Genomic DNA, 17,994 nt, shown 5'->3' on the forward strand with positions numbered 1-17,994 from the left:
GAGCAGAGGAAGAGGACATCAGCTGTGCAGGATCAGAGCAGAGGTGGCTCTAGAGGACCTAAAGCGTAGTGGATGCTTTAACTATGAGGTTGCCCTATCTTGGCTGTATGGGGCAGCCCCATATCCCCAGTGAACCCTGTGAGTGTGTTAGCACCTCTGGGATAGGGTGCTCAGCCCACCATGACACAGCAGGGGCACCAGGAGGAGAGCAGGGCTGTTGCCCTGCATTGCAGTGCAGGGTGAACAAAGCTGTGCTTGTCACCCACGCTGTCTCATGTGGGAGAGGTCTCCAGACACCAACGCCAGTCCAGGGAACAACAGGGCACGGAGGAGCAGCGGTGCAAGCTGGCATTGAGCATGTCACATCCAGCCTGGGGTCCCTGCTGCCCAGGACAGGCAGGGCTGAGCAGCTCGGCTGCCTTGCAGCCCCAGAGAGATGTTCTAGTCAGAAGGTATCAGCAGGGTTTGGATGCCTGAAATATGTCAGCAACCTTCAAATTCCCAAGGGCGTCCTTGTTTTTATCTGCTCCTGCTGGCACCAGCCAGGGCGCAGACACTGCTGCCCATTGTTCCAGGGTCAGTTCCACTATCTCTTCCAGCCTTGCTGCAGCTTCTGTGCTGGCTGGGGTAAAGGATGGTGATAAAGAAGGAGCCGGTTTAACGTGGGTGAGGCAGGGATGGAAATGGCCTGAGGGCATGGCAGGCAGCGGTACAGCCTGCCAGGAGCATCTCAGAGAGACTCACCCTGCATCCCCACCCGTGCCTGTGCTGCAACTTCTTCTCATCCCTGTGTCTGCAGCACAGAAGGAAGGCTGGGGGGAATGGACGACAGCAACTGCCCCTCTTCAACTCAGCTTCTGCCCCATGGAGAGCCCTGGTCAGCACAGGTCCCTGGGGGGGCAACATCCGTCTGGCTTTTGCAGAGGGAGTCAGGGATGGACCTTCTCCAACCATAACCAGGGAAAGGGGTGATCTGGTGCGAGTGGAGGCGTCTGCAGACAGGAGCACCCCATGAGTACCCTGCACCCCAAGAAACCAGGGTGAGGGGGGGACGGAAGGGATGACACCTCCGCAGCTGAAGCGCAATCACCGCCATCCCCTTGCACTGCGTCCCCACCACGGGCACAGAGCCCCCTGCCCGCACCTGTGGGGCTGTTGTGCCCAGTGACCCCCTCGGCACGCAGAAGGTGACACCGGGGTCCCCCCGCACTGTGGGCACCCAGCCCCGCGGGGCGGAACGGGGGGGGGGCTGAGCGCGGCCCTCACCGCGGTGCCGCGGCAGGCGGGGACTGGAGGGCTCGTGAGCAGTGACGCGCGGTCTGGAGGAAGCCGCCGCTCGCCAAGGACGGCGCGCAGGGGAGCACGGACCGGACACGCGGTCCCGCAGGAGCACCCGGACAGGCCCCGGTGCCGCTTGTGAGTGTGCGGGGCGGGGGGGGGGGAGAGCGGTCCCGTGCTAAGCTACCGTGGTGGTGTGCGACGGGAACGGAGCCCTGGCCCCGGGCGTGGAGCCGCGCAAGGGGAGGCTGCCCCCCGAGGGGGGGGGGGTGGCTGCGGGGCGGGTCTTTGTTTTCTTTATCTTTATGCGAAAATCCGTTGTTTTTAACCAAATCTCGGGGCTGCGGTGCCGCAGGGTGGGGTTTGGGTGGGTGCTGGTGTTGGTGCGGGGACATGGGTGTGTCCTGGCCGGGATGCGGCTTTGTCTGTGCCCCGGTGCGGCAGGAACACCCGTCCTTCAGTGCGGGGGTCGGGGCTGGGCTCGGGGGAGAGGATGCCCCTGGTTTGATACCCACCGGGATGCCCGTGGTTTGGTACCCGCTGAGTTTTGCACCCCAGGGGCACGGAGTTCTTGGTACTTCGTGGCAGGGAGGTGGGGCAGGGGACTTGGGGATCTCCCCTGCCTCACAGGTAGGATGGATGCTGCTTTTTTAACCCAGGGAAGCTCTCTTTCCGGCCCATGGGCAGCACAGCGGGGCACTGGGTGTGTCGTGGCCTCCACCACAAGCAGTTACACTGGGAGAGCCCTGCCAGGGCTGCAGAAATAGCTGCTGGGCTCCTGGGCTGAAACTCTGAACGCAAAGCCATGGGGGGGCTATGGAGAGGCTGTTGGGGTGCACACTGCTCGTGGGACAGAGGCTTCTTGGTAAGGGTGGGCTGTTCTGCAAAGGGGATGGGCTGTGCACATCATTTAGAGCTTCTCGTGGTACACTCGTGCTTTAAACCTCTCCATCATTTGGGTAGGGGGGCAGGTATCCCCCCATGCTGGGGCTCTGCAGCCTCCAGGCATCCCCATGGATGTGTCTGGGCATCCCCCTCGGATCGGGTGCTGGCAAAGCAAGAGGGGGGCTGCTCCCCACCCGCTGCGGTGGGGACAGAGCCAGGCTGGGGCTGGGTGTGGCAGGTGATCCTCCACCATTGCTGAGATGAGTTGTGCAGTCTCAGCCCCACTGCCGCATGCATGGAGGGCCGCGGGCTGTGCCTTGCAGGGCTCTCTCTGCTCCATGGAAGGTACCCAGGCACCTGAGTGGCATTAAAGCCTATATGGGCCAGGGGCTGGGATCCCTGCCCGGCCGCAGTGCAGCCCCGCTGCGCATGGGACACACGGGGGGCTCTCCCTCAGCCAGGGGGATTAGCCAAGACTCACAGCCTGAAAAGGGAAAGGGGGTGAAGGCAGCTCTGGTTCTCTGCAACACTTCCTCCCCTCTGAAGGATGCTTACGGGTGTCAAAAGACTTCCTGCACCCGAGCGGGGTGACCCGGCCGCAGTGATGGCTGCAGGGCTGGGTCTCCCCCACCATGGGTGCTCTCTTAGGGATGGAGAGCCAAGCCATGGAAGTTCAGATCATTTCCCCTACTTGCTGCATGGAATGGAGCATTCCTGGGGGCAGAAACGGGCAGAAATCCCCCCTGGAGCAGCCCTGATGTGCCTTGAGCTTCCCTGCAACGTGTCTTAGAGCAGAGCACTAGCAAGGAGGGGCAGTGCCTCATGGCTGGAGCTCAGCTGACGCTCAGTGGTTCATTCATGGCCAGGCTCCATTTTCCAGCTGCTTCTCTCCCTCCATCGGCTTTCTCAGAGCAACTGCACTGTCTGGGGACCTTGGGAGGGTGAGGAGAGCCCAGGCCACAGGAGGGTTGCAGCTATAAATGGTGCTGGTGTTTGTTAGAAAACAACCTGCGAGTTACTCTGGAAACACAGCTGTTTCCTGAGCTGTGCCGGGGGCGTGGGGTTTGATGCTGGCCTTGATTCAGTGCACAGGAACTCAGATTAAAGCTGGTGGCAACTTGCAGGGGCTGCCCAGCACTGAGCATCCTGAGCACTGAGGAAGCTGGGCTAGTCCCAGGGCTTGGGGGGGGGGGGGCTGCAGAGGGAGCATTACGGGGTGCAGTGAGGAGGGTCAGCCCTGCAGAGGATGCTCTGCCCATTTCCACCTATTCAGCAGTTTCTTCCCCTCCTGGGTTCTCTCTGCACTTCTGCACTGGCAGGAAGCAGCACGGGGCCCCTCTCTGCTGCTCCTGGTCCATGGTGTCCCCAGCTCAGTGCCAGGTACCAAAGGACCTGGTGACAGCATCCCCAAGCCTCCCCAGCAGCACCCATCCATCACCTTCCCCATGGGTAGCACACCCACAGTGATGGATGGCAGCAGCACCCAAGGGAGGGAGCAAAGCCTCCCTTAACTAACACAGCCCATGGAGAGGGGGCTTTGGCTCATATTGGCTTCTCTGTTCCATCCCGCAGCTCCTCCTTGCCCTCACTCCAGTGATTTCCAGCTTGGGAAGCCATGGCGCCTAAAGGAAAGGTAAGGGTGATGCACACATGGTGGGGATGGGTGATTAGGTGTCACAAGGCAGACCCCAGAGCTGGGGCAGCATCTCCATCATGCAGCAGGGCTGACTGAGACGTGCTTGGAGCACAATGCTGCTCAGAGCCTGTTTACATTCCTGCCTCTCCAACCAGTGCTGTCTGGACGCGATGCAGATGGGGAAGTGCTGGGGGGGAGAGCAGGGAGAGCAAGGAGCAAAAATCCTTTTGGGACCACAGTGGGATGGGGGAGAGAAGCAGGACTGTGGGAAGTGGAGGACAGACACTGCACTGGGGATTTGGGATTTCACTGGAGAGAGATCCCACCCGAGCTTGCTGCGAGGCATGCAGCCCTGCCTTGGCCTCTCCTGCTTGGTCTGGATTTCTCCCCCTCAACAAGCCTGATGCAGTGTGGCAGCCGGGTGAGCAGGTGATTCCCCCCAGCCAGGAAAACATCTTGGATTGAGTGGAAAACCCTGCCTCGGTGTGCAGCTGCGGCTGATGGGGTGCAGCCTGCCTGCGGGTAGTGTGCTAGGCAGGGGAGGAGCCCATGTGCACAGCCTGCTTTCACTGCTGGAGCCAGGCTCTGGTTTCCATTCCCTCGGGAGATCAAGGAACGATTGCCTCGAGCCCCATTACCCACTGCTTCCTGCCCAGCTGAAGGGTTGGTTGGCTCTGGATGGGGAAACTGAGGCACGGTGTGGGTGAGCATCGCCCCTGTGGGGGTCCAGGACCCCCAGCAGCCGTGCGGTGGGACAGCGCACAGCCACGTTGGGAATTCTGCTTCCACCCTCCTGGCCCCAGCCTGGCTTATTTTTAGCTGGGAGGTCCCGGGCAGGCCGGGATGACTCAGAGGCTGGAGGAGGGGAAGCGGGGCCCCAGCAGCTGGAGCGGAATTTGGGAAGGGGGCTGGAATGTGAGGAGGGCGCAGCAGGCGGGATGCGCTTTCCCTCCCCAGGGGTGTTTCTGCAATTCCATGGGGCTCATTCCCCCATGAGTTCAAGGAGTATTGGGCAATGCACAGCAATGAGCTCCTGCCTCAGTTTCTCCACCATGACAGCACTGCAAGACAGGCAGCTCATCTGATAGCTCAGGAGGCAGGAACACAGCCTTGTCCCCTCCTGCTGCCTCCAGGCACCTCCTTTGCCCTGCAGCTTCTTATTTCCATTCCTGCGAGGTACATGTGGGCAGCAGCTCGCACCGAGCCAGGAGGGTCCGGGAGCTGCCGGGAAGTGCGGCTAAATCCAGCGCTCCCGATGAATCACCTGCAATACGATCTGTCCTGTGCCATCGAAGGGCAGCGTCTCCTCTTGCCTGATGTGGTTCCCACCATATGGAATATGGGTGCCAGCAGTTCCTCCTGAAAGAGGAGCTCCATCCTGTGGGATGTGCCCAGCCTGGACTGGTTTCTCTCTGGAAAAAAAGGGGTACAATGGCTTGGCTCTTTCTGAAGGTGTTGGATGAGATATGCAGTGATGCTGTTGTGCTGTGGCATTGGGATGGGACCCAGGGGAGCAATGGATATAGAGCTGCCCGTGTCCATCCCATTGGGTTCATTCTTGGAGGTACTGGGTCAAGGATGCTGGTGCTACCTGCCTGATGCCCGTCTTCTCTGGGGACACATTAGCTTTAGATGCCCATGCTGGCAACAGCCCTGGGCCTTTGTACAGCTCCTGGGGATGTCAAGCCCTGCAGCATACCCTAAGCAGGTGATCCCATGGAGGTGTAGGTACCCGGTTGGAGCATCGTCAGCGTTCCTGGGGTGCTGACACAGCTGAGAGCCCTGGCTCAGCCTGGTTTCACATCAGCTTCCACCCAGGGTCGGGGCTGGTCCCATGCAGAGCCTGACCCCAGGCTCCTCTGGGCAAAGCTGACCTGGGGAGAAGCTGCGTGTGGGCATCACTTCTGGGCTCCCCATTGTGCAGCCTGGAGGTGCAGAGGGGCACACAGAAGTGGATCATGGCAATCCCTGGCATTTCTCAGGCTCCTGGAAGTCTTTCCCTGTACTGGGGATCACTGCTCTGACCCCTCAGACCAGCCTGGGCCCTGTAGAGTGATGGGACAGGACAGGCTGTTGGCAGCTCTGGTGCTTCTCAGTGCTTTCTGCTTAGCAGCCCACAGTGATTTTGTGCCTGTGCCTCCTTGCCTTGAGGCCATGCAGGGCTTGGGCATCCTCAGCATCCAGAGGGTTTCCCTGCTCACAACAGGCGATGGAAAATGACTTCCTTCATTGCTCTGAATCCAGCCCTGATAACTCCCTTCAGCACCGCTGCGCTGCAGGGGGATTACCCTGGTCCTTGGGTGCCTTCCCCTGCATTCAGGTGTCCAACCCTACCATGGGGTCTCCCCTTTTGCTGCCACCACCCCCAAAATGGTGCTGGGAACTGAAAGGGCTGAAGGAACCTGCCTTCAAACGCTCTGGCTCTTGCTAGTGCAGGGGGAGGATTGTATCCAGCTTAAACACAGAGCACAAACAGCAGTGCCAGGAGACAGGGGAGGGAAGGCTGTGTACGTACTTCATGACCTGACACAAACAATTTAGAGGACAGGGAGAGCAAACAAAAGCAAACAAATGAACAAGTGTTTGAGGCTGAGCTTTGCCTTCAGGCAGCACGAGCAGGAATGGATCTGACCTCATTCCTGCTCAGCTTCAACTTCTCCTTCCCCACCCCACCAGAGGCTTTTCCTTCCCCTTTCACCTTCCCTTCTCTCCTCCTTTGCCCTAGGTCTACAGGGGGTCAGTGAAGGAATTCCCAGGCTTTGATGCCAGCCAAGATGCAGAGGCCTTGTACAATGCAATGAAGGGATTTGGTATGGATGCTCCTCCACATTTCTACCCTATATATCCCCTGATCATTCAGTTGACTTGGTATCCTGCATTGCCTCTCCTCTCAGCTGCCTGCTTTAGCAGTATGCCAGGGCCTCTCCTGGTTCCCCTTTCCTCCCTGGAGCCAGCTCAGTTCTGCTTCTCCTCCCAGTCCCAAGTCAGAAGCAGCTTGGGGCTTCTTTGGGGCAGGCTGGCTATGATGAGCCCAGCCATAGCCCCAGCTATGGGGCTAGATGTGACTGCTGGCTGTCCCCACAGGCAGTGACAAGGAGGCCATCCTCGACCTCATCACATCCAGAAACAACAAGCAGCGAGTGGAGATCTGCCAAGCCTACAAGTCCCAGTATGGGAAGGTAACAGCAGAAGCACTCCCTGGTGCTTGCAGCCGCTGCAGGTAGCCATGGCTGCCACCAACCACTCCACACAGAGACCCACAGCTCCCTGGACCCATTCAGAGATGCTTTGGAGCAAAGTGCCCCCATCCTCTTTATCCCCCTCCACCAGGACCTCATTGCAGACCTCAAGTACGAGCTGACGGGGAAGTTTGAGCGGCTGATCGTGAGCCTGATGCGGCCCCCGCCTTACAGTGATGCCAAAGAGATCAAAGATGCCATCGCGGTAAGGGGTGGGCAGCCCCTCCAGGGCCCCTCCGAGGACACCACAGCTGTCCCCACTGCTCATGGGGCTGTTTCTGTGCCCACAGGGTGTTGGCACGGATGAGAAGTGCCTCATTGAGATCCTCGCCTCCCGCACCAACCAGGAGATCCATGACCTGGTGGCTGCCTACAAAGATGGTGAGGGCTGGGGAGGGGCAGGGGCTGCCCTGTGTCCCCTTGGGCCAGGACAAGGGGCAGAGATGAGGGGATCCAGCTCTCCAAACCTGACTTCTCCCTCTTCCACCAGCCTATGAGAGAGACCTGGAGGCTGACATTGTTGGAGACACCTCAGGCCACTTCAAGAAGATGCTCATCGTTCTGCTCCAGGTATGTCCATCTGACTGGTATCTGTAGGTGATGGTGCCTGCACCCAGGAGGGCTGAGCCCGTTGCTGTCTCACAGGGTGCCAGGGAGGAGGATGATGTGGTGAGCGAGGACCTGGTGGAGCAGGATGCCAAGGTGAGGTTGGGAGGTTGCTGGGATGGGCAGGCAGGGATGGGGCTGGTGGCACGTCCAGACAGCAAAAGACAGATGGGCATCAAGGGCACCTCTGCTTGGGCAGAGCCCCATGAAGGCAGCACCCTGACTCAGGCTCTGCTGCCTTCCCCATCCCACAAGGACCTGCTGGAAGCTGGTGAGCTGAAATGGGGCACGGATGAGGCCCAGTTCATCTACATCCTTGGCCGACGAAGCAAGCAGCATCTCCGCCTGGGTGAGCATCTCCCGCAAGCTTGGGATTGGGCTTGAAGGGATTTGGGCAGCTTCTGCAGGCATCATCCTGCTCTCATCCCACAGTCTTTGATGAGTACCTGAAGATTTCTGGGAAGCCAATTGAGAGGAGCATCCGGGGAGAGCTCTCTGGTGACTTTGAGAAGCTGATGCTGGCTGTGGGTAAGTCAGCACTGGTGTGGGGAGTACTGTGAAAACACACCACTGGCCTTGCTGGGGTGGGAGGGCTTAGTGCAAGAGCCAGTGGAGTTGTGGTTATGGCCATACCCAGCTTCAGGGAGCTCAGGAAGGCTTCTTCGGGGTGAGTGGGGATGCAGAATGTGGTACCCATTCTGCATCCCCACTGATGGGTTCAAGCTGGATGCTGAATGTGGTACCCATTCTGCATCCCCACTGATGGGTTCAAACTGGATGCTGAATGTGGTACCTATTCAGCATCCCTCACCGTGCCTCAATTTCCCCACAGTGAAGTGCATCAGAAGCACTGCAGAGTATTTTGCTGAAAGGCTCTACAAGGCCATGAAGGTGAGTGGATCAGTGGATCATCCCTTCTCCAGGGGGTCCCTTTGCCACAGGGTGCTTGCTGGAGGACATGGTGGTGCAGGACCATGAAGACAGGACCTGTGACCTGGGTTTCTGGTCTTCCCTTCAAAGGAGCTATTCCTTCAGACCCAGAGCTGTGTATAAGTCTGATAAAGGGTCCCAAATGTGATGGGCTGAGCAGGGTTGCTTGATCACACCAAGCTTGATGCAGGGACTCCTCCGTTGCAGGGGCTGGGCACAAGAGACAACACACTGATCCGCATCATGGTGTCCCGCAGCGAGATTGACATGCTGGACATCCGGGAGGTGTTCAGGACCAAGTATGAGAAATCTCTCTACAACATGATAAAGGTAAGTGCTGGGGGTCCCCAGTCACCCTCCAAGCAACTGCCAGCTTCCTTGTGATGCCAGCACCCATGGGAGGGCTGAAACCCATCCCCAGCTTCCTGTGCTGGGTGTCCATCTCCAAGGACAAGGCTCAGGGAAACGCCTCCCCAGTGCACCCATCCCATGGCATTACCTTGACCCTCCCTGATGCATGGTTCTCCATCTCCTTTTCTCTTTCCAGGAGGACACCTCCGGGGAGTACAAGAAGGCTCTGCTGAAGCTGTGCGGAGGGGACGATGAGTAAGATCACCCATCACCCTCTTTGTCCATCTTCATCCCCTTGGTGCTGGGTACAGACCTGTGGGTCAGATCACCTGGACAGCAGCACCCACAGTGGCAGCAGATTGGTACAGGGGCCCTATGGCCCCTCTTTATGGCCAACCACAATGCCATGGTGCCTCCTTGGCACGTGGCAGCCCTGCAAGGCAGAGACCTGTAGAGAGGATGCTCCAGTGGGGATGGTTGGGATTTACCACCCATTTTTCCCCCCATTCCCACCCAGCCCCACAGCAAGCACCCAGTGGGTACCAAACACCCCTCCTGGAGGGGCCGGGCTGGGGGTGGCTGCTGGCAGGACACGGCCTCCCCCCCAGCTCACTGTGTCCTGTCCTTGCCCTCCCGTTGCAGTGCCGCAGGTGAGTTCTTCCCCGAGGCGGCGCAGGTGGCCTATCGGATGTGGGAGCTTAGTGCGGTGGCCAAAGTAGAGGTCAGCACCCCCCGGACCCCCTCTCTGCTCCCCGCCAGCTTGGGGCTGCTCCTCTCTGCCCTGGGGCACGGCCAGCCCCCCACCTCCGCTCTGCCTCTTGCTCTGTGGCTTCTATCAACACTGTTTGGTTTGGGGCATGAGGTTGGTGGGATGTACCCGGCAGGGCTGGCTGTCCCTCACCGGCTCCACTAACCCCCTCTTCTCTCTGAGGCCTCCTTTCCCCGCATGTCTGTGCAGTGCAGCACGTTCAGCCCTGCTCCGGTGCCCACTGGAGACCTCCTGCTCCCCAGGGCTGGCTGGGACACAGCCGTGCCATGGGGAGCTGGCACCCTGCATGTGGCTGAAGGCACCCACAGAAGGGTGATTTAGGATGCACAGAAAGGACACCCTGAGCCCTAGTGCACAGGGGGAGATGTAAGGATGCAGGAGGGTACAATTGCAGGGCAGGAGCAGGCACTCTTTCAGTGACTCCTCTTCTGGCTCTTAGCTGATGTGTCCCAGTGCTAGGGGAGGTGGGTGTAACACTGAGCAGGACACCAAGACTCAGGGACTGTCTGCTGCTGTCTTCTCTCTGCTGGCCTGGCTATGGTTTGCCCCTGGATGGAAGGGGTGACAGTGGTGGGACATCCTTACTGAGCCCCACGTGCTTGCACTAACACACGACCTGCTTTGGCCTCCGCTTGCCTGGTGGCACCTTCCTTCCCTCTCTCCATCCCTGCCTCCGTCCCAGCTCAGGGATGAACCCAAACCCCTCTGTGCATTCACAGCTGCGAGGAACCGTGCAGCCCACGGAAAGCTTCAATGATGATGGGGATGCTCAGGTGCTGAGGAAGGCAATGAAGGGCCTGGGTAAGTAGGGACCATGCTCCCAGCCCCTTCCTGCTGCTCATCAACAGCTCCTGGGGCTTAAAACCACCCTGTGTGAAAGCCCCAGGGGGAATCAGGATGTTTTTGGAGCTGTGGGAGCTCTCCCTTCCCCACAGCCCCAGTTTGCTGGCACAGGGATGGTGATGTGCCCATGGTCAGGGGTGACACGAGGTGGCTCTGGCCCCTCAGCTCTCCGCAGTGTCATTGCTGTCATTGCAGGCACAGACGAAGGGGCCATCATCGAGGTGTTGACACAAAGGAGCAATGCCCAGAGGCAGCAGATCCTAAAGGCTTACAAGGCTCACTATGGCAGGGTACTGCTGGATTCCCCTCCCACCCTGCTCCTTCCCTCTGCCGGCATCCTGCCCCATCCCACACTGAGATCTGCCCTTACTGAAATAAGTCCTGCCTTGGCATCACTTCCTCAAGGAGGACCGAGTTGTCAAAGCAGCTCCTGCTCTGGGTGCACCACCAGTCCCAGGGGAGGGTGTCCATTCCCCTTCGCTTCATTACCACACAGAGTACTCCAGAGCCAGGATGTCCTGAGAGCCACCCCAAAATGTGACCTTAAACCACCCCGTGGGTATTCCCAGATGTCTCCCACCTCCACACTGCCCTCCCCTGTTTCCTCCCTGGTGTTGCCTCTGCTCCTCCATCCCTGTGGAAGGAGCCGGGGCTGAACCCTCGAATGCTTTCACAGGACCTGATGGCGGACCTGAAGTCTGAGCTCTCGGGCAGCTTGGCCAAGCTGATCCTGGGGCTCATGCTCACACCAGCACAGTACGATGCCAAGCAGCTGAGGAAGGCCGTGGAGGTAACTGCTGCTGGCATTGGCTTCAGTACATGAGGATGGGGTGGCTTTTGCTGTGGCTGTACCTGCTCTGTCAGTGGCCCAGGGCTGTGAGTGTACCCCAGCTTCATGGGTCCCCAGGCTCTCATCTCCTATGCAGAAGGAGAGCAGAAAGCACCAGGATATAGACCTGGTTTGTACTCCAGACCCAGTGGGAACCCAGTTTGGCCTCTTTGCAGCCCAGTACATTCTACCCAGCTTGTAGATAAAGCCTCTTGGGGAGGCTGCCTCACAGAGCATCCCTGCTTTGTGGTGGGAGCAGTGCTCTGCCAGGCACAGGCAGCTACAGGAGAGCCATGGTAGGGCAAACCAGTGTACACCACTGTCCACCAGTCACACCAGTTGGTACCACACTTGGATGCTTCATTGCTGGTTCCTACCAGCTACTGTGGTTATTTGCTGGATGTGGGTTTTTGGCACGTTGTAGCCCTGGGGTCAGAGCAGCACCTCCTTGCCTGGTGTGGTGGGGTTATGCTGCTGTGTCCTTGTCCAGTGCTGGCACCCACAGCATTCTACCACGCTGCTCTCTTCCAGGGCGCTGGCACAGATGAGAGCGTCCTCATCGAAATCATGGCCACACGGAACAACCAGGAGATCAAGGCTATCAACGAGGCATATCAGGAAGGTACGGCACAGGAGGGACATGGGGAGCACCCAGGCCCTGGGCACAGACCGTGTTTAACACTGTTCACAGCCCTTCCAGAGCCTGGGGTACAATTCTTGTCTCTGGGTGCATGGCTTGGTGCTGTGAAGCTCTTTTAGTGCCTCCAAGCAAGGCTCTTCCCCAGGTCCAACACCTTATGAAAGAGAAGTGGAAACCTGGGATGATGCCAACAAGAGCCCTCAAATCCATCCTGTGATTTCTCATGCTCCCATACTGTGCACATCTCTTTCCTTTCCACCCATGACCCCTTCTCCCTGGGGAAACATGAGCTGCGAGCTGGGTTAAAGCTGCAGCCTCTTCTCCCCCACAGAGCCCATGGTTATGAACAGGCTCTATGGGCATTCACCCCCAGCAGAGCACTGGTCTTGGCCTCTCTCCATGTCACAGTGACATATCCCAGCTCTGCCACTGATGTCTCCCTGAGAACTCTCTCATTGATCCCTTCCCCTTGGGAGCACTTGGAGCAAGAGGCTGTGCACACGCCCAGGGCATTAGAACTGCTGGGTTTATCCCTTCCTCCCCAGCCCTGGAAATACCAGATGGAGGCATCTGCCTCATCCATACAAAGGCTGGAAGGTGGCCACTGCCATCCACAAGCCACATGGGGATTAGCCAGGCACTGGCTGGGGGAAAGCAGAGCTGCAGGCAGGGAGCAGGACTCAGACATCCCCCTTCTCCACAGCCTACAACAAGCAACTGGAAGATGACCTGAGCTCTGACACATCAGGGCACTTCAAGAGGATTCTCGTCTCCCTGGCTCTGGTAAGGGCGGCTCTCCCTGGGCACTGTCCCCTCCCTGCCATGGATGGTGGCTATGGAGGAGACAGAGCATCACTGCCTGGCTGGGCAGTGCTGCTGCCATCCCCTTGCCTGGGGCTCTCCCAGGAGATGTCCTCTCCCCTGCTCCATGATTTTTGTGTTGACCACAGGGCAACCGCGATGAAGGGCCAGAGAACCTCACCCAGGCACATGAAGATGCTAAGGTAAGACCCGTGCTAGCAGTGCTGTGACAGGCTCTGCATAGAACAAGTGAGGATGTTGCATCCCCTGGTCTGGAAATGGCATCCTCAGGGAAGCAAATGCTGCTGGGGCAGGCTGTCTGCAAGCTGCAGGGGGAGATGCCAGGGGATGTGACACCTTTCCAGGGTAAAACTCCCAGGCCTGGTTGCTGATGCCCTGGGCTCTGCTGCACCATGCATGGGGGAGCTGCAGACCACAACAGCAGCACTGGGAGCTCCCAGCTGGGGACTGCACCATTCTTTGTGCAGAGCTGCCACTTTGGGGTCCAGTAACACACACTGACGCTGCAATTTGGCACTTGAGCTTCGAAGGCAGCTTTGGGCTGGTTTGCAGGAGCCACACACCTCTTTGTTGCTCATGGGGCAGCACTGAAGCCTAAGCTACTTTTCACCCTGCCAGCCCCTAAACCATAGCCTCATCTTTACTGGGCTGTGCTCAGTCAGGGCTGGAAGGGGAAAGCTGAGCAGCCAGAAATGATGTAGGGGGGAGCTGAGGCCCCATTGCCTGGCACAGCTCCCGCTCCCAGGAGATCTGTGACCTTGGGGCTGTGCACTTGGCCTCCTGCCCCTTTGGCACGAGTCTCTTCCAAAAGGGGAAGCTTGGTGCAGAGCCAAACCTGAGCTCTCGCTTGGCTGTCCTGTGGCAGCACTGCTTGCTCCAAGGCACGCTCCCAGCTCTCCCATCAGGGATGCTGCCGGCAGAGGGAGCGGATGCTGCGCTGCCTGCTTCCTGCTGCATGCGCTGCTGCTCGCCTCGACCTGCTGCAGAGAAAGAGAGAGCCAGGGATGACAAACACAGGGAGGGACAAGGCAGCCGGGAAACTGCCCTTTCCTTCCTCCTGCCTCCTGTGCAGAGGCTGGTGTGAGTCAGGGGCCAGGCAAGGATGCTCCTGGAGGAGGAACAGGCTGGTACCCAAGTCCCAGATGTGTGAGGCTCACTTTGTCTGGCCAAAGACCACCCCAGTTAGTGGTGTAGAGACCAAACTGGAGGAAGACAAAGGTCCTAAGATCAGGTCCACTCCCAGGGAAGCAGGGGAGCTGAGGACATGTCATTTTAGAGGATTCTGCTAGATTTCCCTTGCTTTGTCAGGGAAGGATAAAGGTTGAGCAGCATCTTCTGACCCTGTTGTCTTCCTGTCTCTCTCTTTCTCTCCACCAGGTCGTTGCTGAGACCCTGGTGAGTGCCTGCCCTTTCACTCTCAGTGTGTTTGAGGGGATGCTGCAGCCCTCGGGTGCAGGGCTGGAGCTGGAAATAGCAGCCTCATACACTGGCTCCTCTGACTACATTTCTGTTTGCTTGCCTGGGGCTCCAGGGTCCTTGCATCAGGATGGATTACAAGGGGACAGATGGGACCTGCATGAGGGCGCTTCCTTGTGCACTGGGCAGGAGACATAGCCACCTTCCTGCCCTTGGGAGGGCTGGGGACACGCATCATGCATGCAGGACCTATGTTCCTGGCACTGTGGGACTCTGGACTGGCTTCCCTGCCTCACCACAAGTGGGATCTGGGGAATTCTACTGCAATAGCCTGATGGATGTGGTGTACAGCAGCCGTCTCACCCATGGGCAGCACTGCTGTTGTTCAGGGTGGAGGGTGGCTCCTGCGTGTGGCAGCTCTGTATTCCCTGTGTAATGCTGGTCACCCTCAAAACAGCCTCCCCAAAAGAAAAATGAAAACCTGAACCATGAGCACTGCAAAGGGCTTTTGGGGGATTGGCTTTTTTTGTTTGTTTCTTGTTTTTTCAAAATACTGCCCCCCCCCCCCCAATGCCCTGCTCATAAGAGGCTGCCCCCTTGCAACAGGGTGTTCAGGACTGGTTGTCCCAGCAAGAGCTGTTTGACATCTTTGTCCCTCTCTGCTATGCCCATTCCCCTGCCTCCCTCTTCACTCTCGGTTGCTCTCCCAGAAACTTGCTGACGTGTCCAGCAATGACTCCAGTGACTCCCTGGAGACCCGCTTCCTCAGCATCCTCTGCACCCGCAGCTACCCCCATCTCCGCAGAGGTAGGACCACGCTCCTCCACTGATGCTGGACCTTCCACTGCAACACAAGTGCTTTCCTTTGGGCTGGATGGGACTCCTGGGCAGCAGGAGATTGGGATCTCCCCAGGGCTGAGGTTGGGCAGTGGGAGGAGATGGCATGGTGTTGCATTTGGGGTCCATGGTTGAGGCTCAAGTCCCCTGGGTGTGCAGGGCAGGGATGGAGCTGCTCAGCAGTGACCTTTTCCTCTGCCCACCTCCAGTGTTCCAGGAGTTCATCAAACTGACCAACCACGATGTGGAGCACGCCATCAGGAAGCGGATGTCGGGAGACGTGAGGGACGCCTTCCTGGCCATCGGTCAGTGCCCAGAGGGTGCTCCATCGGGGCAGGGCTCCCCTGAGGGCTGCAGTCCCTTCACCTGCCTCTGCCAAGGCAACGTGACAGCAGATTCCTGCTGCCTTTGGGCCATGGATGCTCACAGTGTGGCACAGGATGAGGGTGTCCTATGGGGCCAAGCCTGCACCCTTGTACCAAGGAAGGCTTGCAGCTGACCCAGTGGGTGGCACAGCTCTGTGCTGTGATGTGTCCCCTTGGTGTCACGAGTCAGGAGCTCACCTTCTCTCCCCTCTATGTGTTGCAGTGCGGAGTGTGAAGAACAAGCCGGCCTTCTTCGCTGACAAGCTCTACAAGTCCATGAAGGTGCAGATGGGGTCTCCTGGGGCTGAGCTGTGGGAGGGCTCTGTGCAGGGCAGGCACCATTTGGGAATCTCTGATTTAACCCCATGGCAGTGATGGGGTTTGTCCATCCCTGAGGGAACAGGGCAGGGCTGAGCTCAAACCAATACCTCATCGGCTTTCTGGGCTTCTGTCTTGTCAGCAGCAAGTTCAGCACGTGTCTGAGGAGACATCAGAGAATCACAGAATGGTTTGGGTTGGAAGAGACCTTTAAAGATCATCTAATTCCAACCCCCTTGCCATGAGCAGGGACACCTTCCACTAGACCAGGTTGCTCAGAGTCCCATTCAACCTGGCCTTGAATGTTTCCAGGGATGGTGCATCTACTGCCTCTCTGGGCAGCCTGTGCCAGTGTTGAACCACCCTCATTGTAAAACTTTCTTCCTTATAGTCTAAATCTCCCCTCTTTTAGTTTAAAACTAAAACACCCCTTTTCCTATTGATACAGGCCCTGCTAAAAAGTCTGTCCCTATCTTGTAAGTTCCCTTTAAGTACTGAAAGGCTGCAATAATGATTCCCCAGACCCTTCTTTTCTCCAGGCTAAATAACCCAACTCCCAGCCTTTCCTATAGGCAAGGTGCTCCAGCCCTCTGATGACTTTTGTGGCTCTCCTCTGGACCCAGTCTCCAGTTTGGGCTGTGCTGGAGATGCCCAGAGGGTCCCCGAGCCCCAGTCCCTCTGGGGTTACTTGCTGAAGCTCCCGTTTGCAGGGTGCTGGCACAGATGAGAGGACCCTCACCCGCATCATGATTTCCCGGAGCGAGATTGACCTGCTCAACATCCGGGGCGAGTTCATGGACCTGTTCGACAAATCTCTGCACCGCATGATTGAGGTGAGGGCACACGGGCATCCCTCCCTGGTTTGTCACCTTGTCTGGTTGGGTCCTGGTCCTATAGGATCCATAGCCATGAGTGGCAGAGCATCACCTGGGGAGGGAGAAGTACCCCAACCAGCTCCAGTGTTGGCATTTCTGGCTATAGAGGGGATGTGCTGACATCCTCCACTGCTGCACAGATGCCTGTGGCATGGAAATGCTCCTTCCCCATGCCTTGCCCTGGGCTTTCCCAGTTCTCTGACACGGGTCTCCCTCTTGCAGAAGGACACCTCCGGTGACTACCGCACCGCTCTGCTGGCCCTATGCGGAGGGGAGGACTAGATGGCTGCAGGAGCCCCTTTGTGTCTGAGCCAGCACGCACGCACCCACTGCCTTGATGTCACTGCAGCTTCGGGGGGTTCGGGGGACACTAGGCTCCCTGCAGAGGATGAAAGCAGCACCACATTGCAAGGGGGGTCTCGGGGAGGGGAGCAGAGGGCTCTGGGTAGGGAGATGTGCACAATAATTCATACCCAACATGCCACTAACCCAGGAATTTACCCAGATGGAAAAGACAATTTTAGATGTCATAAATAAAACCTTACTGTTGCTGACCATGGGGTGAGAGCAGTTAATTTACTGGGGTAGGTTTGGGGGAGATTGAGCCTGTGCTGAGGAGTCTCAGTGTCTCCTTGCTACTGCAGGGACCCCAAATGCCCTTTAAACAACACTGCAGCATTCCCTGCTGTGAGGAAGGGGCTGGAAATTCATATGGGGCTGGCAGCAGCACAGGGATTTCACTGAGAGCTTCACTTCATGCCTCTGAAAACCCCTGGCAGGGTTCGTGCCGTTGTGTGGATGATGCTTTCATAAACCAGAGATACAAATCGGGCTTGATGGCATCCATCTGTCCTCGCACGCGGTTTCCTGTGCTTTCAAGCTGCTGAAGCGAGAGTCGAAACACACATGCCATAGAGGCTACACCCCCAGCTGATGTCTGCACTTCCCCCAGCACCCAGGAGAAAAGAACTGGTATTTCCAAAAGTGGGAAATTCCAGCACTTTCAATTGTTTCCAAGTCGGAACAAAAAGTCCTGAATGCCCGAGTCTTCCTCAGAACAGCTGGGTGAGGAAAGCTTCACCTTCAAGATATCAAAGCAGCATTAAATAATAACACAATATTATCATAATGCTTCAAAACCAGCTGAGGTCAAGAAGCACCAACATGTAGAGGCAAAACAGGGAAGCTGGAAAAATTCAGCTGGGTGTTATCCCACTGAAAATTCCCTTGATGCCTTCCTGTAAAACATCCCCTTGTACCAAAATCACCTTTCATGGGGGAAAACAGCCTGCCTGAACCTATTTTACCCTCTCCCATAGAGATCTGGGTTTCTCTGCCTCGCTGTTGTAAGTAGG

At 57.8% G+C, this 17,994-nt stretch overlaps 1 protein-coding gene across 2 annotated transcripts; it reads left to right on the top strand.

Annotated features, from left to right (window-relative positions):
* The first annotated feature begins 1,273 nt into the window (after positions 1–1,273).
* ANXA6 (annexin A6) lies at positions 1,274–17,193 on the top strand. 2 transcript variants are annotated; one of them, XM_061456873.1, is made up of 26 exons: positions 1,274–1,416; positions 3,736–3,796; positions 6,525–6,609; positions 6,884–6,978; positions 7,130–7,243; positions 7,329–7,419; positions 7,529–7,608; positions 7,684–7,740; positions 7,900–7,993; positions 8,077–8,172; positions 8,477–8,535; positions 8,782–8,904; positions 9,122–9,180; positions 9,568–9,646; positions 10,414–10,495; positions 10,733–10,827; positions 11,214–11,327; positions 11,898–11,988; positions 12,710–12,789; positions 12,957–13,010; positions 14,206–14,223; positions 14,955–15,051; positions 15,291–15,386; positions 15,670–15,728; positions 16,475–16,597; positions 16,862–17,193. In XM_061456873.1, exons 2-26 carry the CDS (start codon positions 3,779–3,781, stop codon positions 16,919–16,921), a joined length of 2,019 nt encoding a protein of 672 aa, XP_061312857.1. In that variant the 5' UTR covers positions 1,274–1,416; positions 3,736–3,778; the 3' UTR covers positions 16,922–17,193. The 2 variants fall into 2 exon arrangements, with proteins under 2 accessions (XP_061312857.1, XP_061312858.1); XM_061456874.1 differs by lacking the exon at positions 14,206–14,223.
* Positions 17,194–17,994: the final 801 nt, after the last annotated feature.

The sequence above is a fragment of the Pezoporus flaviventris genome, unplaced genomic scaffold (genome assembly GCF_033815535.1).
Source record: "Pezoporus flaviventris isolate CSIRO_AGI_PZ_B2104156 unplaced genomic scaffold, CSIRO_AGI_Pfla_v1 ptg000023l, whole genome shotgun sequence".
NCBI classification, from domain to species: domain Eukaryota; kingdom Metazoa; phylum Chordata; class Aves; order Psittaciformes; family Psittacidae; genus Pezoporus; species Pezoporus flaviventris.

What these genes read in the sequence shown, in the direction of transcription:
- ANXA6 (XM_061456873.1), top strand. An exon ending in AGATCAAAGATGCCATCGCG is followed by an intron (nt 7,244 to 7,328) that starts GTAAGGGGTGGG and finishes CTGTGCCCACAG; the next exon opens with GGTGTTGGCACGGATGAGAA. An exon ending in GGACGCCTTCCTGGCCATCG is followed by an intron (nt 15,387 to 15,669) that starts GTCAGTGCCCAG and finishes TATGTGTTGCAG; the next exon opens with TGCGGAGTGTGAAGAACAAG.